The sequence below is a fragment of the Scheffersomyces xylosifermentans genome, assembly GCF_036884685.1.
Source record: "Scheffersomyces xylosifermentans strain CBS 12540 chromosome Unknown RJT20scaffold_1, whole genome shotgun sequence".
Taxonomy (NCBI): Eukaryota; Fungi; Ascomycota; class Pichiomycetes; order Serinales; family Debaryomycetaceae; genus Scheffersomyces; species Scheffersomyces xylosifermentans.
In genome coordinates this window covers 3,343,381-3,367,087 of record NW_027042939.1, presented here as the reverse complement: position 1 = coordinate 3,367,087, position 23,707 = coordinate 3,343,381, and the positions used below count along the sequence as shown (strand labels likewise).

Here is a 23,707-nt window from a genome sequence, read left to right as displayed (position 1 = left end):
TGTTCAAAACTCATTCCGTTGTCACCAATACAACCAATCAAGAACAATGTCATCTACTAGCTCTAAAGGTTCGCCATACGATGCAAAACTCGTGTCTGTAGAGAAATTGGACCAGGGAAACTGGATTCAGACAAGAAAGATCAACTACAAAGACCCCAAAGGTGCCGATAGAGTATGGGAAATGGCAGTAAGAACCACTCGGTCAGCTAAAACCGACACTGATGCAGTTTCCATCGTAACTATCTTGCGTCATCCAGGAAAGCCAGAAGAGGTGGTTCTTGTCAAGCAATTCAGACCACCAACGTCCAAGGTGGTTCTTGAGTTACCAGCCGGTTTAATTGACCCCGAAGAAAGCATTGCCAGTACCGCAGAGAGAGAATTGCTCGAAGAAACAGGATACCATGGCAAATTCACCAGACAGTCAACTACAGTGTTCAGTGATCCAGGTTTAACCAATGCTAACATGGTGTTGGCATATGTTGAAGTTGATCTTACTGATCCTAGGAATAAAGATCCGAAGCCACAATTGGAAGATGGTGAATTTATCATTACATTTACCTTGCCATTGAAGAACTTGTTGAGAGGTTTGGAGGAGGTAATGGAAAAGGAAGGATGTACTGTTGATGCTAGGTTGTATCATTTTGCAGTAGGGTTGCTGCTTGCTCAGGAGTTATCGCTTAAGTGAAGCTTTGAAGAGAAGCGAGCTAAATGTCATGGTGCTTTACATCACTCTAAAGGAAAATGACTGATTTGGATATATAGCAAGACTAGAATTTTAGACTGCTTATATTGTACGTATGGTCCATATATGAATTTGAGCTATTTCTTCTGCTTGCTGAATTACAAGTCAATAGGAAGAATATGTAAAGTATTCTAAAGGCTCAATACATACTATCAGGAATTATGACAGTCAACGATATCTTGGATATTTTTTGAAAAATTAAAATATACACTATCAGTAGGAAATGTTGTGGTCCAAGAATATATAAATTCGATAAATACATACTTAGCTTAACAATACGGTTCTTCTTCCTAAGATAAAAATTGACCACAACCCATTCGAGAATTTCTTGTACGCCGAGATATTGGACTGGGGTGGGGAGCACTAAAACAATTAATACCACAACAAAATAGCACCCTCAAAGATACTGGACAGGAAACTCACCCTAATATGCCAAGAGTGTCTTTCATATATCACTTATCTAATCTGAATTGTCTTCAATATCAGGGACCACCACCGCCATGTGGTTAGCCACAAATGTCTTTCTGCCGGTGATAAAATACCAGCATATGACATCATTTTGGGCTGGGCTCTTTAGCGAGACTCTCGCTACCATGACAGTAAACCGTAGAGAAAAAAAAATCATATTACTATGACCACCATACTATGGACTTAAACTATGAGTACATCCAAGTATTCCAACCATAGAGTCAATGTAAGACATACTCGTACGTACTTATATAATTACATACATATATATATAGGTATATATTTACAAATGCATTCAAAAATTCACGTATACTTCCACATACCCATCCACTATCTATTCTACCCAACATACTTCACTACCTTCTCTGTTCTTTACCCTCTTTCTTCATCTTCTATCCCCTCCCCCGCAAACCCCATAATTTTGGTCGCTGGCAGAATCAAATGATCGTATGAAATTGAGAATTGCTTAAAAGCTGTTTTTCTTTTACTGTTTTCTTTTACTGTTTTCTTTAAAGAGTTGTTGTTGACGGTGTTCTTTGTTGGTGTTCTTTGTTGGTGGAGATTGTTAGTTATATTGTTATAATTATTATCGCATACATTTGATCGTTTTGTTTGTGCCGTTGAGTTGTTAGGCCTTCTAACCATCACATTAATTTACATACAAAATCTATTTGGAACAGAGTCTACTGCCTTATTGATTTTTGACCTGGTGAGAGTTTCCTTACCTTTGCTTCATCTTTCACGCCGAAATTTATACCTTTCATCCCTGTCAGCTCTTCAGCAACAGCCCCATCTTGCCCATCGTGGTCTAAATAATGCCAGAATCTGAAGATACAAATATCTGTTGCTTCTGCCTTGGTGGTGACACCGATATTCCTCCATTCGGTAAGCTCCTGGACGCTCAGGATTTCGTCAAGCCGTGTACAACATGCTCTATAAGAGCACACAAGAAGTGCTTGTTGGACTGGTTCTACTCGCTCCCATCCAATAAAATCCACATAATTGATACCCTGCTGCTTTCAGAGACCAATGGAATAAACCAATTCCATAGGCAATCTCATGGAATTAGCAATATTGGAGAGATTGGTGTTGGTCAGCCGCCCACAGAGACTCATATCCATATTAATATCTCAGCGGCTTCCATTCTAGATTGGGTTTCTTCAATGTCCCGAACTGGTGGGAACAATACAGAGATAGAAGAAGTCGATACCCGTAATGGTACGGCGGCAAGAGATAATACCAATGAAACTAATAGCGATAGTCGAAATAATGGCGAATCTGAAGACAGAGGTAACAGCAACAATACAAACGACGTCACTCTAGCAATGCTTTCCGATAAGTACATGGCCTTGTTATTGGCCACCTGTCCACAATGCAAGCTGAATATCGTTTTCACAATGAGACGATCATCATTCTTGGGAATGAACGTTGCCCTTCGTTCTGCTTTCACCCGCGTGGTATATTATGGAGGAGCGATCCTTGCGTTTACATCAGCATTTACTGGAATTGTTTCCATGGGATATATTGGTTTGACAAGTTGTGGATTGAAAATGATGGAATGTCTTATTCCGGGCCCTATCCTTGTTCGAATGCTTACCAAGAGATTGCCCGTAAACGGATCTGGTTCATCGTCAGGTATTGCTGGCTTATCCCAACTCTTATTGGGCAATTCTAGTACCAACACAATTAGCAATTTGGAACAGGCACTTATTAAAGGGTTAATAGATCCTCTTAAGTTTTCACGCATACCCGTTTTGCCTATAGTATTGTACCGCATGCGCTCATCTTCGATTATGTCTTGCTTGTTAGACAACAATTCCAAAGATTCAATCAATAATTGGATTGCTGAATTTATGATCAACGGCTACATCCTGTCCTTGGGTAACCACGAATTTGTTCGAGCTGTTTTCTCGAACTTTCGTAGTCTGCTAGGAGAAATTATCAAAGATCCCACCAATATTAGAAAGAGTTTCAATCTTTTCAGAGGCATAGATTTTTGGAAGTCCAATAATTTGATAGCGATGTTGATGCCGTTAAGATGGCTCTATGATATCTTCTTCCGCTTAACTTTTAATAGGGCTCATTTCGATATCACCATGAAAGTGAGACCCCGCAGTATTGCAAATACTATGTCCCAAATAGAAATAGACCGTTTGGAGAATGCTGTATCTGAGCTTGGGCTGAATACTATTCTATACAGACAGATTTTGGAAATGGTTAACTATCGTATGAAGGCTGAAGCCAAGCTCGGAATTAATCCTATTTACAAGTTACCTGTGGTCAGATCGTTGTACGTTTTCCTTAAGACTAAATTCTTGGTTTTAAGCAGGTTGATTAGCGTCAACTACTTTGGAGACTACATTAAGAACAAAGCTCTTGTTTGGTTCTACAAAACAATTGCATGCCTCAAAAATAATTACACTGGTACATTGCTTTACAGGTCTTTAACAATCAGATGTATTACGACTGTTGTCTGGCCATATCTAAGTTCCAAGCTAGGCAGGGTAGTTTACCACTCCCTTATGAAAAATTTGTATGCTGACAGTAAATCTGTGACACCAGAAAAATTGATGCTTATAAGTAATATTGTTGGCATGGTTGGTGTAGTTTTGATAAAAGACTTATTTAACATCTATATGAGTTACAAGAAGGCCGCACAACTATCGGAAATGAGCGTGTTAAATAAGGAAACTCTCATCAAGATTGATCCTGAAGATGAAGACGGTTTCCGTGTTGACTTGGATGATATTTGGGATACAGATCTGTACAGACAGGAAGTTGGGCTACCAGGAGCATATCCAGATTAAAGGTCGGAGTAAGAGTGCTCCCAATGTATATATACCAATGGAATGAAAGCTAGTAAAGGTTTCTTCTTTTGAAGGTTAAGGACATTCTTTTTCATCAAATAGCGATAGGAATCGAGGAATTGTTTGTACGCCAATTGAGTTTAATTTATAATGAATAAAGCAAGAATTATGCGGGTTAATGTCACTTCAAATACTACAAATCTTTTTGCTTTTGAAACACATAAATTAGGTAAATAATACAGTCAAATTCAACAGTCAATAAAGTAATATAAATACATATATATACATTTATACGTCGATCCCAAGCCTTGCTTGGAGTTGTTCTAAAGTCACAAATACATCATTTCAACGTCTTAAAATCACTCATCATCGTAGTCCTCATCTTCATCCACCTTCCTCATAGGTGGCTCAATATCTTCGTCCTTTTTCTCCTCAACTTCTTCGTCGTCATCTTTAGAGTCTTCCTCCTTCTTACCAGTCACATTAGTTGAAAACTGAGGTACAACTGAAGCAGGTTCACTTACTGTAGCAGAAGAAGAAACAGCAGAAGCTTCTTTGGTAACTGGAGTAGGAACAGAAACAGCTACCTCAGGAACAGCTGCTTGAGTAGGCACTTGAGTTGGATGAGAGAGTGTTGGTACTGGAGCCTCCACTTGTGCAGGGGCATCAGGAGTTGGAGCGGAAGGGACAATTGGAGCCGGTGGTGCTTCTGATTTGATTGCTCCATTAGTTTTAGGTTCCAGGGTTTGTGCTGAAGGGACTGGAGCAGGAGAAGAATGCTGCTCTACAGATGCAGCAGCATTCATAAGGGAGTTTAGGTTATTGTGAGCCGGTCTAGGAGAAACGGCAGCCTTCTTAATTACCTTGTCGTCCTGTTTATCTTCCAAATCATGCTTAGCATTACCATTAGGGGCAGCAACAATGGATACTGCTGGTACAACTTGCTGCTCATACAGTGGCTGCTGATGTTGTACAACTGCTGGTAACTGCTGAATAGGTGGTGGAACATGAGCTACTGCTGGAGCTAACGACTGAACAGCTTCCAACTTAGCATTGTTCACAGGAGCTTGCAATTGAGGAGATTCCAATTGGGGAGGAGAGGCTACAGAAGGCAACTGATGTTGATGGTGCTGCTGAGGAGGAATCTGGCCCAGAAGAGGTGGTGGAACTTGATGTTGTTGCTGCTGTTGCTGCTGCTGTTGCTGCTGTTGAACTGGTGGAGGTGGTAACTGACCCAGCTGTCCACTTCCAAGAAGTTGAGGTGGAGCTGGGTGTTGTTGTGGTTGTGGCTGAGGAGGCTTTTGAACCGGCGGTGGGCGTGGTGGTTGCCCAGTCACTGGAGGTTGTGGTTGACTCCCAGGCTGGCCAGGTTGACCGGGTTGGCCTTGTTGGCCTGGTTGCTGCTGAGAACTTTCCAAAACCATTCCTTGAGGCAAGCGTGGCTGTTGCGATACAGGAGGAGGTTGTGGAGGATGAGTATTACCCTCTTGTTGGTACTTGATAAGTTGGTCCAATCTTGCCTTGATATGAGGATTTCCTGGATCTAACCTTTCAGCTTGTCTATAGGCATCGAGAGCATCGGAGATCTGGTTATTACAAGTCTCGTAAAGAGTACCAAGATCGTACCAAACTTCAGAGATATATGGGTTGAGTCTGATAGCTCTTGTATAAGCGTCTAACGCGTCCCTGTACTGGGAGATCTGGTAGTAGAGAACACCGATAGAACACCAGAAAGTTGGGTTTCTGGAATCGCGGTTGACGGCCTGTTGGAAAGCTTCATAAGCTGCATTGAAATCGCCTCTGATCATGTGAACTCTTCCGAGGTAATACCATGAATGGGCATCAGATTGATCGATTTCAAGAGATTGTGTCAAGTACTTAAGAGCAATTCCAAGATCCTGTTGGAAGGTCTGGTGGTGTTCGGAAACACCATTTTGGGATGGAGTTGATGGGGTAGACTCCGCTTGGGAATAGAGACATCCTAATTGTTGGAGAACCTTGGCATGTTGTGGGTTTACTTGTAATACCTTCTCGTATGCTTCTTTGGCTCCAACCCAATCCTTTTGTTGTTCCAAAACAGAACCAATTTGGAACCAGACGTCTGGTTGGGTCAATGGGTGAGGTGGATTGTTCAAGATGTACTGGAAGCATTCAAGGGCCGATTGCAACTTTCCTTGGTGCTTGTAAATAATTCCTAGACGGAAGTAAATCTCATTTGCCTTGTCAAAGTTGGGATCAAGTTCAAGAACACGAACAAAAGCCTCTTCTGCATACTCTAAAGAACCGTAACGGTCGTAGAGAATTCCAATACCGTGCCAGAGCTTAGGTACGTTGGGGTTGTCCAAGTAGTATAATGCTCTTTGGTATGCAGCATAAGCTCTCTGCAAGTCGTCCAACATAAGATAACAATGGCCTAGTAAACCCCATGTTTCACCGTTTTCGGGGTTGTAGTTAAGCGCTTGTTCGTAGAGTTCAGCCGCCTTGAAGAAAACATCTTTAGAACGATAGACGTTGGCAAGTTTAATGAGAGCATCGGGATTATTTGGTGAATGCCTCAAGGCAGAATCGTAACTGGTGAGAGCTTTCTCGATGTCGCCTAAACTCTCAGCAAGAGAACCGATAGCTAACCAAGTAGCCGCTGTGGTTTCACTGAGAATGTTTGGGGCACCAGTTGGCTGTTGAACTTGAGCAGATGGTGGGGCAGGTGCTACGGAGCCTGGAGGCGGAGGTGCAAGCATAGGTTGTTGTTGTAATTCGTGCTGGGCAAGACCTGGAGAGTGGTGAACATGGTGGAGCGAGCCGTTGAGCGGCTGTTTGCCCGCTAGTCCCATTTGGACTGGAAGTGAGGTAGCCATGACAGGAAAGTGTGTGGAGACGGTAGTTTAGTGGGATCTCTTGGTGGTTAATGCGTTGGCGATTTCGTGGGGAGAGAACGACGGCCAACGACGACTTTTGGTGACAACAAATATGATTAATACAAAGGCAACCAAACGGGTCAAATGACTCAGCCAGAAATGGGTCTTCTGGGGTAACAAAAGTACAGGCGGTGAATTTTTTTAGGGTCGACACCTACAAAAGTCCAACTTTTCTGAGCTACTGCAGTTGCTGTTAGCGACTCCGTTGGGTAGTAGTTGACGGGTTTGTTCACTTACAAAACAACTGGGGTGTGTGCCGATACTAACAGAGAAGAAAGAACACAAACGAAGAAAAATCCTATAACGAAGAAATAACCGCTGTGTCTGTTGTAGTAAAATCAAAATGGACGAATCTGCATATATATATAAAGACAACTGAGCCAAACAGTGGCCTACACCGAAGAAGAAGAATTGTACAAATATGCAAATATGCAAATATGCAATTGTCAAGGTTTACGTGCTACGAGAAAAAATTTAAATGATGCTTAGGTTAAGCCAAAATGCAATCGACAGTGCCAATGGAATCGTCGTATATTCAGGACAATGTGACAGTGGACCATATACACTATGATATTTTAGGTGACGGGAGGTGGACGGGGTGTTTTTTGTTGGAGGATGGCAAGTGAGTGGGTGGTTGGGTGGGACGAGAGCCAGGATCAGGGTCTCAAGGACGTCGACCCGTGTTGTATGTTGGTGCTGTCTTCCACGGCTGTCATCGGCGTGCCTGTCGTTATCTATTATCTGCCTCTATCCTCCTTGTCATTTAACGGATATGGAATAGTATTTGATTTTTTCTCAACTGGACCTGGCAGGGGGTGCAACGCACATTTCGTCGTCGTGTTGAAAAACAAATCAACCAGAAAAAATAACTTTGCACCCCATGTTATTTTATCATGTAGAAATTGCATCACAGAATAGGGGGTGCACAAATTTGCAGATGAGAATTTCCTGACATTTTGCACTATTTGGCTATTTCCTGGGATGGGCAAGTTTCCGTTGCACAACGGGAAAGGGCTGGGAACCACACTTACAATAGCGATGTCGGCATGGGAACTGCCGGGCGTCTATATGGTTGGTTGCAAGGGTGATGTCATCGTGGAGACTATGCAGTCGGCGGTTTGGTGGTAACTCTGTGGGAGGCTTGCCCTGCAAATGTTATTCTCGTTGACATTTGCAGTGAATAATGGTTTCTGGCGGAGATGATACCATTCGCAGGAGGCTCAATCTTGGGACATCTGGCTATGTCCAGGCCCAGTAAGGGGATTGTGCGCACGCCATTTTCGGTTTACATTTGACCATGTTTCTTTTCTTCCTCTTCTAGGCCCATTTGTAGAATTCCCCTTTGGTGAGGGAGGAGATTATAGCCTCAGCTCAAGAAATTTTGCTAGCGTGGCAGGGTGATATTTCTTGGAACGAGAAATAAGGTCCTTATCGGGTAGGGGATTGACGAAGGAAAACTGATTGCAACAGTCAAGATTCTCTAAACGGGTGACGTGTAAGGAATGCATATCTCAGTATCTGAGGGACTTCCTCGATAAATTCTCCACAATTACAATTGTACTGACCATAAATCTTCGCCGCTGTGTTTTACTGTATTCGCCGTTGTGTCTACCGCCATCGCCGAGGGTTGAGGCACGGACCTTGTATTTTCTTTGGCCATTTTTAGCCTTATTTAGCGAGTATTTTCTGATGATAATTGTACTCTTCACGTGTAGGGTCATGTGAGTAATCCCCAGATTACGACTGGTACTCCGGACAGGGACCAATGGTGAAAGGTCGGGGCAATGCTACGGGAACTTTACTGGAGAATAAGGGGTACGATCCGTAACCGAATGTTCTATTTCGGTTGCTATTAGTTTACATATGGTACTGTTTCTTGCCCTGGAATGATGAATTGAACCCTAACAATTCGTTGATATCCTTGGTCCAATCGTGTTCGCTTCGGGCAATACACCAGATGCCCTTTCCAGTGGTTTTGTTTTGCGATCCTTCCTCTATTTCACTACCAGGATCTTCCAATGAATCGAGACGTTTGCTAAGAGTTGTCGGAGGCTCATGCTGACCAGGAACGTAGATTGTACCTTTTTCATTGACAACATGAATTTGGTCTCCAGGTCTCAAATCTCTTTGTGGTATACCATCGATTGTCAACTCAATCGAACGATTCCTATTCAATTCCGATAACCGGATCATTATATGACATGTCAGTGGTAAGATCAATGGTCTGAAGGAAAGCGATCGAGGACAGATTGGTGTCAAAAGAATGCATGGAACCAAAGGATGAGTGATCGAGCCTCCAGAACTCAAAGAGTATGCTGTAGAGCCTGTAGGAGTCAGGAAGACCACACCATCTGCTGTAGTTGTAGTTAAAAATTCGTTATCGATGTATATGTCCAACGATGTTAAATTGGGCTGACTTCCTCTATGTAATGTGATATCATTCATGGCATGGACCATGGTAGCACTCTGATTATGATGAATATAATGGTCGGATTGGTATTTCCGTATAGTTTCGTTTGAAAGCTCTTCGTTTCCAGTTCTCTTCAACTGGTCAATACGGTTCAATTCTGCACCTTCTTCGTCTTCTTTAATGTCCCTTTTCCTTACAACATGGCATTCTAATCTGTTTCTGTGAAGAGCTTTTGCTCGGGACTCGTAGACCATTCTGAAAGTGTCTTTTGCAGTTGTGAAATCGAAAGGGAGCAAGAATCCCAATGTTCCCAAGGCGAAACTTAGAACTGGTGGAACCGTTACGTTCAGGAAGCAACTGACAGCCCGTAGAATCGTGCCATCGCCTCCTAAAGTGACTACCAAGTCGGTTTTATCTACAATGTCACTGATTTCTCCCGTGTATAAGATATGCTTGATTGAAGGGTCCAAAATTTTGGCACCACCACCCGTCTGTAATTCGTGTGTCAACTCGTCTGCTACATGTTCGTTAATGATGACATTTACGGCAGGATAGTTCTTATGAATATGGTCGATAAACTGGAGCATGGCGTCTCTAACGCTATAGTTCCAGGGCTTCTTGACAAGGTAGATGTTCTGGAGAGGAGAACGCCATACGATGTTATGTAGTTTAGAGTTCGGTTGTTTGACGTATTCAGGGAATTTGGCGTTGGTTAATTGCGTTACAGGACGAATGTCGAGTAGGTTGTGGCTGGATGTCATGGTCGAAGATTTGGTTGTATCTGTGGTAGGAGATGTCGCTGTAGAGCACTTTGTTGAGTAAGCTCTGGATGCAATGAAAGAATATGGCGACGGACTGGCGCTGGCTCTATTAATAGGTATAGACGACTTATAGTTAGCCAATCGCTGCTGAGAAAAGCGAAGGAATACGGAATTCGGTGCTCTGCCCATTGGTCGGAGGAGACGAAATGACTTCGTCGTAAGTGAGCTTTCGATGTATATAAACGTTACTAACAAGACCTAACGGTCACGGTGATGCACTCACAGATACTCCAAGTTATATGGAGGAGCCTATGGTGGGGAAACGAGGGGCTACGGAGAAACACCAAGCAAGTGAAGGAATAGAGGGCGATATAATGGCACGAGTCAAATGTAACTAAACTGGGGACAAGGAACAAGGAATTTGAGTGCCGAGCCGAGGATGTGTTTATAAAAATTAAAGCCGTGGTGAAGGTATAATGAGTGATAGACAAGAAGCACGATGGTATTTCAAGTTTCAGTTAGATGGAGGAAACATATAATACGCAGAGACAGGTGCTAATGAATGAACCAAAGGGACGAAAGAGGAATGAGTGAGGAACGAGGAGTGCGATAAGTGCGATTGCGATTAGTGAATATTGAATATTGAATATTGAGTATATGATGAAGATGATAATGGTGAATGAGAAAGTGAGCAAGTTAGAAAGAAGTGTGTGGGAACGTAAGTGTATGTGGAAAGAGATATAAGAGCGATGAGGAAGACGAGGATCAAAGATGAGCAAAGACGAGCGAATCGAGCGAATCAACGATCACAATATGCGGATGAAAGAACAAAACCGAGTATATGCAACGACGGACAAATGATGAGTTGAGGAATCGGAATTGGGGTTTCAATGTGAGCACCTGCTAATTTGCTAATTTAAGAGTAGGTCTAATAACATTGACGTTGGAGCAACCAAGAACGAAGCACACACAATAAGAAACCTGTGAATACACTATTGGAACACTAACTGCAACGAGATACGCTTTAAACTAGGCTTTGATAGGAGGATATAAGCAGGGGCACTATGTAGATTGTTATTATAGCTAGTGTCACTGAGTAGATGGGTATAGGTAATCTCGTTACTTTCGTTTTTATTTGGAATTAGAGCATTAGCGAATCATCGATAGAAGCCATATATAAGCAATGGATAATGGGAGGTGAAAGTGGCTTTGGTATAGTTTGGTAAAAGGTATAGGGAATTAGTTTAAAATGTATTTAATGATAAAGTTACTTTAATTAATTAGCCTGTTCCGTTACCATCTTATGCATTATATATTATATATCATATATTGTAGTATAGCATATATTACATAGTATAAGTATACTTAAGACATTCAAGCAAGGGTATCAAAGATCTCGTGAAATATGCCTACACGACAATCGGTGGAGTGATCTCTTAGCATGCGGACCGTTGAATACAATAAGAAAATGCTTAGAATGCTACGAAATGACTTCAAAGTTGTGTTATAATAATGAAAGTTTCTTGGTAACGAATGACATATTATTAGATACACTTACACGACTGTTAACCTAACAAGGAAGATCTGTTTACTTTCTTTGAAGAAGTAATAGCTTCGTGAGTCATGCGCTTACGAAGGAGTCGTTGGAATGTGGGGTGGTTGTATGACATTTATACCATTTATTCCATTATAATAGCATTTGGCCCTTGTGAGAAGTACCGAAATAATGGAACTAATCACTTCTCTAATTGGAAAAGTCAGTTTCTTTAAGGGCCCCTAGAAAAGGATATATGTGTTGATATTTCTCTATTTTTGAGAAAGTTTCCAATGAAACTTAATTATCATAAGCCTTCTGCTTTGAACCCCTTATAATCCACATATTCTGGTAGAATGGCCTCCTCTTACACTACTCTAACCTACATCTTTCGTTATTCAATCAATATTAATGATACAACTAGCTAAATTACAAACGAAAACTTTTCAGCGATTCTAATCTACATCCTTGTTTAACTCCTCGATCTCGGCTATCTCTTCCTTGGTCAACTCAGGAACTACTTCTCCACTCGCCTTCTCACCATCTGCCTCCACGGCTCCGGCTCCTTCACTGGAAGATGCTACGGTTGGAGCAGGTGCTGTAATAGACTCAACAACTGGCACAAACTCAGACTCAGCAGCAGCACTATCGGCAGCCACTGATGTTGCAGGTGTTTCGGTAGATTCATTGGAAGTACTGTTAGTACCGGCACTAACAGAAACGGCTGGTGCTTCTGTGCCATTGCTCTCCGACTTAATAACCCCATTGGAAGCTGCAGCTTCCTCCTGTGTTTCAGGAGTCTTGCTGTTATCCGTTATCATAGTCTCACCCTCGTCTTTGTCCTCTTCGTCGTAAAATTCGTTATCCGGAACGATTTGTTCGTCTCTGGCCTGTTGAGAACCACCCTTAGTATCAATAGCTTCCTTGGTATCTTCGTCCTCGTCACCTAAATCCTCGGCATCGTTTGGAACATAGTTCATTTGAACTGAAGGAGCATGTTTAGTATTCTCTAAGTTGGTTATAATGCTGGTCAAAATCTTGTTCAAGAACTCCGGTGAATTTGTGTTGTACATATTACTTGGTCTGACGTCCAACTTGTAGTCTGGCCCGTAGTACTCGTAATACTCATTGTATGGTAATTCTGCTGGCAATATCACATTGTTCAATAAACCAGATTCAAAAGCCCAAGTTCTGGCGACATTTCTCATGGTATAACCTCCTCCTCCAACGACCATCATAGGAATGTTGAACGACTTCACATAGTTGATACAGTTAGCGTGACCACTCATGGACAAGTTGAAGCATCCTAATCTATCTCCACTCAACGAGTCACCACCACACTGCAAAACGATGGCTGATGGCTGGTACCACTCTATGATCTTCGAAATGAGCGGCTCAAAGACTGATTTGTATGTAGCATCATCAATACCATCTCTTAATGGAACATTGACCGAATAGTACTTACCTTTTCCCACTCCAATATCTCTCAATTCTCCAGTTCCAGGGAAAAACTCTCCGTACTTGTGAAATGAGCATGTCATGACTCTATCAGTTGTGTAAAAGGCTTCTTCAACACCATCTCCGTGATGGACATCTATATCGATATATAACACTCTTGGGTGGTATCTGAGCAATTCAATAATACCAAGAACAATATCGTTCAAGTAACAGAAACCAGACGCCTCTGATTTTTTGGCATGATGCAATCCACCGGCATAGTTAATGGCAATATCACACTTTCCTCTGTTCAATCTGGCAGCTCCTTCCATGGAACCACCACCAGAGATACCACAGTATTCGAATAAACCATCGAACACTGGACAATCATCTCCCACATTGAACTTTATCTGCTCTTTGCCGAACATATCCAAATTATCGGGGCTGACTCTGCTCAAGAAGTCAATGTATTCGTCGGTGTGGAATTGGCACATTTCTTGCTTCGTAGCTGGCTTGGCTCTGTAGATCTCCATCTTTTTGTAGAGTCCGTAGTTCATGATAAGGGAGTGTGCCATTCTTATACGATGTGGCTTCATTGGATGACCCGCACCGTATGCGTAGTTACCGATATCGGCATCGTAGAAGTAAGCAATACGCTTCTTCTGGGTTGGATCCACCTTAAGTTCGTCAAATGGAAGCTGGACGTACATGGCGCTTTATGTGAATGGCAATTGGAACAAGTGACAGGCGCTAACAACGATTGGAACCTTTTCAAGTGTCAAAAAGATATGTATTTTATCAGAAAGGGAGAAAATATGGATCTGGGCACTTTTCACGGTTTTCCTTCTATTTTATTTGCTCTTTAAACTATCTGATATGCTATTCTTCGAATGTTACTGTTTAGAACGAGAGAGACCGAGAACAGTTCAGATAACCACAGAGACAAAGACACAATCAACAAAAAAAACCTGAAATTTCACTCTTGGGACGTGTAAAATACCGCTCTTACAATCTCGACTTGAAAGTTTCGACAGTTTATACTTTAATACTAGACGTTATGGTGATTCAAAGACTTCTCTTCACTATGTAATCTCGAAGCTGTTAATCAAATGAATTACTTTTTTCGTCGGGTACGGAGTGCATGGGGGAACCCACCATCAAGTCACGTGAATGATTGAAAATGGAAAATGGAAAATGGAATCTTGAGGCAGGCAGTGGAAGGATGAGACTGAGACTGTGTAGGGGAGGTTGTGAGAGTTTGTGAGAGTGTGAGAGAGTGAGTAGTGAGTAGTGCGCAGAGAACAAAATGGAGTGGGTGTGTGTATTTAATGCTGTAGTGTGTCTGTGGAGTCTTTGTCTGTGTATGGATTTTGGTTACATTATGTTACCCAGTCTTCGAGTGATATGGTTAGTTCAGGAGTATTCATGGGAATAGACTACGAGAATGAGAGAGTTAGTGTGAGTGTGTGTGAGGTAGAGTAGGTGTGAGTTTGGGAGAGAAGGAAAGAGCCGGGTGAATGGCTCATTATTATTATTGTAGTGTTGGCCCCAGCTTCATGGTTGGTATGTAGGCATTGAAAAGTCTACGCTTTAGAATAGTTATAAAGGTCGGCATAAAAAAGGCATTCACAATTACGTAGGAGTTGTATCGCTATAAATTCGAGAGATTGAAGTTTCAAGAGCCCTCCATGATAGATTTACTACTCCACTATTTCTAATATTCTTGTCAACTTCGGGCTCAGGAATCACTTCTTCAGTAATTGAACTCTCAGCACTCTGATCCTACTTGTGGCGTCTTCTGTAGGATTTTAATGAGCTGTAAAAGTGGTACACAGTTAAAGCAATGTACCAACCTAATGGAGACCTACAAGCCAACAATAGCATAATCACGATTAAGTGGCGCGAGAGACATTCACCCCCGTCCACCACATAATCACATAGTCCTGTAACTATCGTAATCGTTGCCCAAATCCACAACTCTAAGATAAGTATCTTGCAAATGCCAAGACCAGGGGTCTGATTAACAGAATTGTGGAGTTTACTTCTATATTGGAATACAAATGCCACCTATAATGAAATATGTAAGCTGTATTGGTTTGCTGCAAAATTTGTCAGGTGGGCTCGCAACCCTCGGGGTATGAACTGTCCCAAATTAGTAATCGGGAACCATAAACCAACAGATCACATTCCTTGATCCTTTTATGGATATTAGGACGTATTTTTTTGTGGAAAGAAATGCAAATGCCGCCTTAGTAATAATGGTTGCAACTACTTCAATTTGTAGTATAGTGCAATGTAGAATTGGATTATAGGATATCAGTATTATAAATAGAGGTCGATTTCTTGTTTACATTACCAAATGTTGATTCTCTCTAAGACCTTCTAATACAAAATAGTTATCTAGAAGATTGAAACAAACCCTTTATCGTATACTTAATAATCTAAAATGCCAGCTCCTCAAATCAACTCAGCCATCATCTCCAAGAACAAGTTCGTTGAACTTAACAATGGTGTCACGATTTTCTATCGTGAGGCAGGTGAAATTACGAAGCCAAACTTGTTGCTTTTGCACGGATTGCCAACATCTTCGAGGCAATACAAGAACCTCATCAGTCTTTTAGCTCCATATTTCCACATTGTTGCTCCTGACCTTCCAGGTTACGGTCAAACAAAGGTTCCAGAGGATTTTGTATATTCTTTTGCAGCATTTGCTGACAACGTTGACCTCTTATTAGATGCTATCAAGTTTGATAATTTTGCAGTATATGTATTTGACTATGGTGCTCCAATAGGATTTAGAATTGCTATCAAGAGGATTAAGAAGATAACGGCTTTCATTGCCCAAAACGGAAATGCTTACGTGGAAGGCTTGGATGGAAGTTTCTGGGACAACATCAAGAAAGCATGGGCACTTGCTGATGTTAAACAATTGACAGCAGAGCAGCAGGCAGATAAACAAAGGCTTGTGGAGATTAACAGCAAGCTTGTTACAGAGCTTTCTTCATACTCGTTTCAATATGATGATGGTGAAAGCGATCAAACTTTAGTTGATCCTGAGGCAGCTTTGCTCGATTATCATTTCCTTACTTCGAGACCAAACTATGTCCAACAGCAACTTGATATATTAGTTGATTACAGAACCAACATTGACCTTTACCCAGAATTCCAGGAGTTTTTCAGAGAGACAAATGTCCCTATCCTTGCAGTGTGGGGTAAGAATGATAAAATTTTTATCCCTTCCGGTGCTCATGCTTATAAGAAAGATTCGAAGAACGTCAAGGTTATTGAACTTGACGCTGGCCATTTCGCTTCGAACTCTCATGCCCCGGAAATTGCCCAAGCTATATTGGACTTCACAGCTGAGTACAATTTGCTCAAGTAATTATATTGGTAGATAAGGATGTCTGTGTTGCGGCCTGCCTACGGGAGGCAACTTGTTAGGCTACTGGCTAATTGAAATTTATATCATTTTTTTAAATACGTGCTCCAATTGATGATTCATTTTATCAGCCCAAGCATGGGTAACATGTATTAGTATATGTTGTGAAATGTATCATTTGGCCTTCCCTTGCAACGGCGGGTGTATGTGAATTGGCATGCTAATAATAGGTTCAAATCGTGAGACAATTTACTTTTCTGAGCTCTGTAGTTGCATCATACAGCAGTATACTCTTCTCTCTCCAACCTTGCTCTGCGTTTATAATCTGCAAGTTGTTGGTTCAATTGGTCCTGTAATTGTGCGTTGTAACACCATCTTTCATATGCATCTTCATTGATCTCAAAGTTAATACCGTTGTTATATCTATCTTCGATAGACCGACTGGTGACAGTGATGGGTAAGAGCCATTCTACCCAATTATTGCCCATGACGCTAGTCCAGTTTTTCTTGTAGCCTAAGTCATATATATGCGCAAGTGCTTTTTGCTTCCCTCTGTCATCGAACTCATATTGGAAACTACCTTTCTTTTTATCATGATTATCCCATCTGAACTCTTGAAACTCTATTGTTGTCATGTTCTTGAGTACCATGTATATCTGGAATAATGTGAAGCCTCCGAGAACAAAGAAGAACGCCAATGAAACCACAAATAAAATGACAAGGTTGATAGAAAGAAAGTCTTGTTCGTATTCAGCAGAAGCTAGTATCTTCCAGAGAATAGTTGTGCTCAAAAAAAACAGAAACCCAGCATATACAGCAAGGTAAAACAAGAACTGTACGAAGAACTTTTGGTTGAAGAAGCCGATGCATGTTGAGAACCATGGGCAGTAATGGTCCATTCTTAATATACATTTTCCTGAACTCGAACAGTGATGAGCTCTGTCTGGTTTCCAAACCGAGCACTTATTGCAATAGCGATAAGCTGACGCCTTCATTGTATGCATTTGGAGATATTCTGTTGGAGGCAGTTCTGGCTCAGATTGTGGGGCCACTGGTTCAGCATCACTTAAGAGTCCAGTCGACGAATCTCCTGCAGTTTCAAAAGGATTAGCAGGCTGGTACTGCTTTTGTGGCTTGTTGAGTTGTTGAATATCCTTAATTTTGAGGATTTCATAGTCCAAAGGCGAGCCTGGCCCCACTGCTATAACCTTGAAATATGTGTATGCGCATAGCACTGAAGAGGATATGCTTATGACAGACACCACCAACGCCAAAATCGGATGGCCATACTGATTCCGTATATACCGGTGAGATACTACTGCTAATAGCACGTAGAGAGACCAGGCCAACACCGAAGTGAAGAAAACCTTGGGAAAGAGTGTGGCGAGGTAACAGCAAAAGTTCTCATACGAGAGCAACCAAGGTCGCTGCTTGAATAAAATCGACGGATGTGAAATCAACATTACTGCGCACCTTATGGGAAATATAACAATAACAATATATAAAGAACTATAGAACAACTATACAATGGTTGCCAAAAGAAAAAGAAAAGGAAAAAGAATACTAACAAATGCAAATACAGAATCTGTTAGACGCCAGTAAATAATAATACTAACGAAAAGAAGGTTTGAAATCATATCTTACATGGTACCTGCAGGTATTGAGACGATAGACGTATTTTTTAGTGATGTATACAGAGGGAGAGGAGTTGTATGTGTAATGTTGCAATGGGGGAAAGAGGGTGGTAGTTGATTTCTTGTTTTTAGTTGAAAATGGATGGGATAGGAGAAGTGAGAAGAAGCGAGAAGAATTGAGGTATTATGATATAAGTGTTATGTTTTAGGTGCTATGTACTATGGATTATGTATCATGGTCTATGGGAGAAAACGCGAAGGATTTCATTATATTATGTTGTTGATAAGACAGTTTAACTTTTATTTACATGTTTGGGACATAGGCGTATATATCTATATTTGTATATTATAGGAAGACACTATAATCAGCAGTACAATTCATTTGTATTGATTGAACTAGCGTTTAACCCTCGCACTTGGATCTTTGCAGCCATTAAGATACGAAAACCGCCCACCAGCGTGCTATATCTCTCTCTCTTAAAAAGTGAATCATACTCACCGGTAATAGAGCTTCCTTAATCAAGAGTATTGCTGCCCGCTTTTATATACCGCGCAACACCCCCGCTTGTGTAAATTTCTCTAGTTCGTTGTTGCTGGAAAGGATGTCAGAGTTGATAGAAATTCCACGGAATTTGGGTATGAACGGAAGATACAACTCAGCTAACTGCTTTACTTGATCCACATTGACATCATTACCGTATAAGTGTACCACTATAGCATTAGGGCTCCACTTAATCTTGGAGATATCGTCAATGGAATTTTGTGATAATTCAACTGAGAGAAGACTCTTGGGTAATTCAAGTTCATTTTCTCTTATCCACATACCTAGTTGATTGTGTCCTAAATTGAGGTTCTTTATTTCGCTGAATCCCTTGAAATCTCCTTTAATTGATTTTAATTCATTGGATTGGACACTCAAATTTCTAATTGATTTAGGAAATTTTCGTGTATCGATCTCCTGTAGAAGGTTAGAAGATAAGATCATTCTTTCCAATCTCTCGCAACCTTGGAGCGATAAATTAGCTAAAGAATCTAATTCACAATTGTATAGTGAAAGGAGCTTTAAGTTGGGCAAAGAAATGTCTATCTCGGATAATACAGATAAACTGTTCGACCCCAAGTAAATCCGACTTACCAGCTCAGGTAAACTCTTAACAAAGTTTGAATCAATACTTCTAAGACCATTGGCAGTTAGGTCAATCTCTCTTATATTTCTTGGAAATTTGAAACCACCTCCTACATCTGTGAATCTATTTGAAACTAACTTCAATATTGTTAAATTCTCTGGTAGCCTCAACTTTTCGGAATCTAAAGCGAATTCAAATGAGTTATATGATAAATCAAGTATCTCTAAGTGATTCAAGTGATCTAGGTAACAATTCTTCAAATTATTCCCAACTAGTTTTAAAATCTCTAAGTTGAGTGGTAATTGTGAGTCGATTGAAGATGTATCTCCAATTTTGTTGTAAGACAAGTTCATCCGTGTCAATTTAGGTAACATATGAAGATTGGTATTTGATATTCCACTGATATTGTTAGAATGAAGAACAAGATTTTGTAAGGACTCTGGGAATTGAACATTTTCAATATTCGGAAGGTTCATATCTGTAAGTTCTAAGTGGACTAAGTTGGGAGGTAATTTAAGCTTCTCCAACTCAGCAAAGCCTGCGCAGTTGTCAAATGTTAAATAGTTCAAGCTTGAGGGCAAAACAAGGCTGCCGTCTATCTTAAGAGAGTGATCATTGGATATCTCCAAGACTTTTAAATTGGATGGAAGTCTAAACTTGTCACCAACCTTAAAGTATAATTGATTCTCGTATTCGAAATAATGGTCTGGATTTTCTACAACCGCATCATCGATAGACTGCTTGTATTTCAATCCACCAGTATAGTTCGAGAATCTCAATTCTTCTAAGGACTCTGGAAAGTTGGTATTCACAAAGAAAGTGCTGGATACTGATAAGCTGAAATTGCCATCCACTTTGAGTGTACGCAATCTATAGAACTGATTCAAGTTTCTAAGCTCACGTAGATCACTACAATGGATCAATTTCAAGTCAATTGTTGACAATGGTAAGCCAACTTCCTCTAGAGAATGTAAGTTTCTATAGTTAAACTCCACCAGGTGTAAGCTTTTCGCCAGACTGAGATTGAAATAAGTGGGGCTTCCATCCCCTTTAGAAGTAAGATGAAGTAGTAAGTTAGTAACTTTTGGAGGAAGTTCAATTCTATTTGAGACTTCACTGATCTTCAACAGGTTAATGAACTTCACAGTTTTCAATTTATTAGGCAAAAATTCCAATTCATTTAACTTTATTTCTACTTCATTCAACAGTAAAAATGATAAATTCGGGAGATTTCTGAAGAACTTTTCTTTATCTACGATTGTGCCTCTATATATCTCCAACTCCACCAATCCTTTTGGAAGGACAAGATCACTGTAATCAATAATTGGCATGAAATTGAGAATGGTTAGTTTGCGAACATTATAGTTGACGCTAGATGCTGCTTTGATGCTTTCGACGTAGGTCTCCTGATTTTCGTGATCATCCCACCTCTGGTACTCAAGATTGATCTCGATTGATTTTACCTTGGCTAAAAGCTCCAGGTGAGATTTTTGTAGGTCAAGCAATGTCTTGACGCGTTCAAACTTGAGAGTTCTGGGTACGTAACCAGGGTATCTAGATACGAACTCAATGAAATTGTCCACACTTTTGAAATGATAGCAGTTTTCAATCTCATAACCTGCTGGGCCATAGTCACGCCATTTGTCATGGATGATGTGGCCATCGATATCTTCAAGTTCTTCCTCAAAATTGAGATAGGTGTATCCTTTGAATGAGTAGTCGTTTTCTTTTGGGTGCATGATGTAGGCCGTTCTATAGAGAGAGTTAAAAGCAAATGGCGTTAGAACCAGTTCATTCTTCAAGAATGTTCGAAGCTGGACTGTTGTAAGTTCATCTGTTATCCTCTGGAGCACCTCTATAGGCATTTCAGCCAATTTCTCAGGCAGAAGAATAGAATCAGACATGACAGAAACAACGCTCTGGTTGATATTGGGTTGAAATGGGCTAATCCAATATCAAAGAGTAAAGCTAGCTGTGTTCCTACTATATATTTCTAACGAATGAATTTCACCAAAGCTTCAGCTGAGTTGTTGTGTGGGGGCTCTGTCCACATGGCAAACGAGACTAAAAGATCTAAAATGAGCTGAGCCCATAAGTATCAGCAAACTCGTAATTGAATGCATTCCTGAACCTCGACTACCAAACTGGGGTAATGCCAAGAGAGTACTACATACTATATACTATACTACATGTGGAAGGCTATTGTTGAAAATGAAAATCGCTCTGACATCCTGGGCCAATACTACTTGAACAGGTATGGGTACATTACGAGGTGAAATTTCAAAATAGGCAATCCTATGAAATTATCATTGAAGTCCAATAGCTGCTGATATGTAACTGATGTAAAGACGATATTATAAATCGTATATTATAACGCAGAAAGGTACCATCTCGTAATAGTGCATTATCAATGTTCGTATACTTTAGTATGTGTTGGGTGGTAGCGCCGTTTACTTGAAGGTCTCTAATAGCTAGCCAGCTTGTTAGCCTTAGGATTATTTAAAGATGTATTAGCTATGGTCTTAGATGCCATAAAAGCAAATATTTCTATTTAAGAACTTATCAAAGATGTATATGAAATCGATCAAAGTTGTTTTTTTTATTTATTTTTAGGGTAACTATTAACAACTTCAATAAAGCGTAAGGACTTATATACTGTTAAATATGTCACACTATCACTTTCTTTAAACTTTGGCCATATCAGTTATGCTAATGAGCTGTCTATATTGTTCACAATTTATATGCAAAACAATTTGACAAGGGTAGTGAATATGTACCAGTGGTTCTATAAATCTCTCTTGGAGAATTTGCCTAACGGCTTTTGATTACCTTCTATAAATTTAGTCTTTCCTATAAATAGCAATAGCAGGGTATTACCTTGAAACTCCCCCGTCTATTGGTTCTTCTTCTCATCTACCTGCTTCTCTTCCTTCTTCGACATCAACTTCACAATCGCTTCGTAGCCTATACCTCCAAATACAAGCCCTACACCACACCATTGAATAGTGTTCAAGTAATGGCCAAAAAGAACAACACTGAGAATCATACTGATCATCTTTCTGGTCACCGTTGCAGTTATCAAAATCAAGGAATCGAATTTCTCTAATATGATAAAAACAAATACCTGGCCCACTGCGCCGAACACGGCAAACTCCAAGATATTAATAAGTACATGAGGATGTTTATGGATGAAATTCACGGTGTACATCACTTCAGAGTCAAATGCAAAAATCAAAGCATACCCAAGAGTAAGCACAAATACAAATGTGTTCAAAATGCACATGAGCTTTGCACCAGTAATCTTCACGATTTGCTTATTCTTATCATTGGACTTCAATTTGAACATCTGGTCCTGGGTTGAGTTGGTGAGACCATCCAAAAGCATGGATCCAAGCAATTGCACCATTCCCAACAATGTTTGACCGTCATTGATGGACTTGGTCGACTTGCTCTTACCTGGTTTCGAAGAGTGTGACAATGTAAAGACAGCAACACCGAAGGTCACCGAGGAGGCAACTATGTACTTGTATAAGGGAAATTTGGTTCTGTAGAAAGTCAAATGAATCAACATGACGGGAATGAGTTTACATGATTTGGCAAGGAGGTAGGCCAAATAATCCACATGTTTGAGCGATTGATATCCTAACGGAGATGACAAGCTGGAGGTAATGGAGATGAGAAGAAATGATTTCATGTACAGTCTAGCAATGGTGGAATCATTTTTGGTGAATACAGAGAATGGATTAACTCTGGCACTTATCAACGTATAGATGAAGCCTACTATTCCAGCAAAGAGCGCCTGAACGATATTGATTATGAGAGGCGCTTTGAAGTAGTCAGGTTCATTTGTACCGTCTAGGCCATATGGCTTCGTGTTGATTCTCTCTTGGAGAACAGACCAACTAAGAAATGAACCGTAGAGACCGAGAACGCATACTACTAATGATAGCACCAGACCGTGTTTTTTCATTTGCAATATCTTTCTTTTTGAAGATTTTTGATGCGATTTGTACAATTACCTTACACAAGACGCACGCCTATTTCTATTTGCAACCACAAATATATACAAATATGTATCAACAAGAATTGTTAGGTCAACTATTACGAAAAGTACAAGAAAGAATCGTTAACTATGGAGAATCTGAGCTAACCGAGTATATGCATAGTGGAAAGGTAAAGTGTAAAAAAAAGTTGGTGCCAGCATTTTTTTTTCGAAGAGACGAGAATGCAGATTACCAGATTAGGCAATGGATGGTTTGCAGCAATTGAGGATTGTTGAAGCAGAGAGGTGGTTGTAGTAGAGAGGGATATTTGGGAGCGAATGGTGAGATCTGGTTGGAGAGCTGTTAGGGATGAAGTTGACACAGGTCTTTGAACCCAGATCTTGGCCTGGAAGAGTGATATGGTACCGGTTTTCTCGTATTTGAAAATAGGTAATGGAATACGTATGGTAACTAGTGAATTATCGAACTCATTCTCTTCCCCAGGATAGT

At 40.6% G+C, this 23,707-nt stretch overlaps 9 protein-coding genes across 9 annotated transcripts; 3 read left to right on the top strand and 6 right to left on the bottom strand. All coding sequences in view use genetic code 12, as the record gives it.

Annotated features, from left to right (window-relative positions):
• Nucleotides 1-46: 46 nt before the first annotated feature.
• Nucleotides 47-685, top strand: YSA1 (ADP-ribose diphosphatase; the record flags this gene model as incomplete). Its single annotated transcript, XM_064921344.1, has 1 exon — nt 47-685. The coding sequence occupies one exon, from the start codon at nt 47-49 to the stop codon at nt 683-685; it is 639 nt and encodes a 212-aa protein (XP_064777771.1).
• A 933-nt stretch (nt 686-1,618) lies between these two features.
• On the top strand, nt 1,619-4,215 carry RJT20DRAFT_125075 (uncharacterized protein). Its single transcript, XM_064916394.1, has one exon. The coding sequence runs from the start codon at nt 2,026-2,028 to the stop codon at nt 4,015-4,017; it is 1,992 nt and encodes a 663-aa protein (XP_064777770.1). The 5' UTR covers nt 1,619-2,025; the 3' UTR covers nt 4,018-4,215.
• On the bottom strand, nt 4,216-7,325 carry SSN6 (transcription regulator). Its single transcript, XM_064916393.1, has one exon. It carries the CDS (start codon nt 6,870-6,872, stop codon nt 4,377-4,379), a length of 2,496 nt encoding a protein of 831 aa, XP_064777769.1. The 5' UTR covers nt 6,873-7,325; the 3' UTR covers nt 4,216-4,376.
• Nucleotides 7,326-8,789: 1,464 nt separating this feature from the next.
• Nucleotides 8,790-10,103, bottom strand: POS5 (NADH kinase; the record flags this gene model as incomplete). The annotated part of the gene is made up of 3 exons (XM_064921280.1): nt 8,790-8,926; nt 8,963-9,455; nt 9,540-10,103. The coding sequence occupies 3 exons, from the start codon at nt 10,101-10,103 to the stop codon at nt 8,790-8,792; spliced, it is 1,194 nt and encodes a 397-aa protein (XP_064777768.1).
• Nucleotides 10,104-12,018: 1,915 nt separating this feature from the next.
• Nucleotides 12,019-14,192, bottom strand: RPD31 (histone deacetylase). Its single transcript, XM_064916392.1, has one exon. The coding sequence runs from the start codon at nt 13,782-13,784 to the stop codon at nt 12,093-12,095; it is 1,692 nt and encodes a 563-aa protein (XP_064777767.1). The 5' UTR covers nt 13,785-14,192; the 3' UTR covers nt 12,019-12,092.
• Nucleotides 14,193-15,520: 1,328 nt separating this feature from the next.
• RJT20DRAFT_144048 (alpha/beta fold hydrolase) lies at nt 15,521-16,456 on the top strand (the record flags this gene model as incomplete). Its single annotated transcript, XM_064918704.1, has 1 exon — nt 15,521-16,456. The coding sequence occupies one exon, from the start codon at nt 15,521-15,523 to the stop codon at nt 16,454-16,456; it is 936 nt and encodes a 311-aa protein (XP_064777766.1).
• Nucleotides 16,457-16,592: 136 nt separating this feature from the next.
• On the bottom strand, nt 16,593-18,017 carry RJT20DRAFT_21939 (palmitoyltransferase). The gene has a single exon (XM_064919295.1). The coding sequence runs from the start codon at nt 17,914-17,916 to the stop codon at nt 16,729-16,731; it is 1,188 nt and encodes a 395-aa protein (XP_064777765.1). The 5' UTR covers nt 17,917-18,017; the 3' UTR covers nt 16,593-16,728.
• Nucleotides 18,018-18,628: 611 nt separating this feature from the next.
• On the bottom strand, nt 18,629-21,118 carry RJT20DRAFT_132834 (leucine-rich repeat domain-containing protein; the record flags this gene model as incomplete). Its single annotated transcript, XM_064918172.1, has 1 exon — nt 18,629-21,118. The coding sequence occupies one exon, from the start codon at nt 21,116-21,118 to the stop codon at nt 18,629-18,631; it is 2,490 nt and encodes an 829-aa protein (XP_064777764.1).
• Nucleotides 21,119-21,770: 652 nt separating this feature from the next.
• Nucleotides 21,771-23,308, bottom strand: HUT1 (Hut1p). The gene has a single exon (XM_064916391.1). The coding sequence runs from the start codon at nt 23,182-23,184 to the stop codon at nt 22,108-22,110; it is 1,077 nt and encodes a 358-aa protein (XP_064777763.1). The 5' UTR covers nt 23,185-23,308; the 3' UTR covers nt 21,771-22,107.
• Nucleotides 23,309-23,707: the final 399 nt, after the last annotated feature.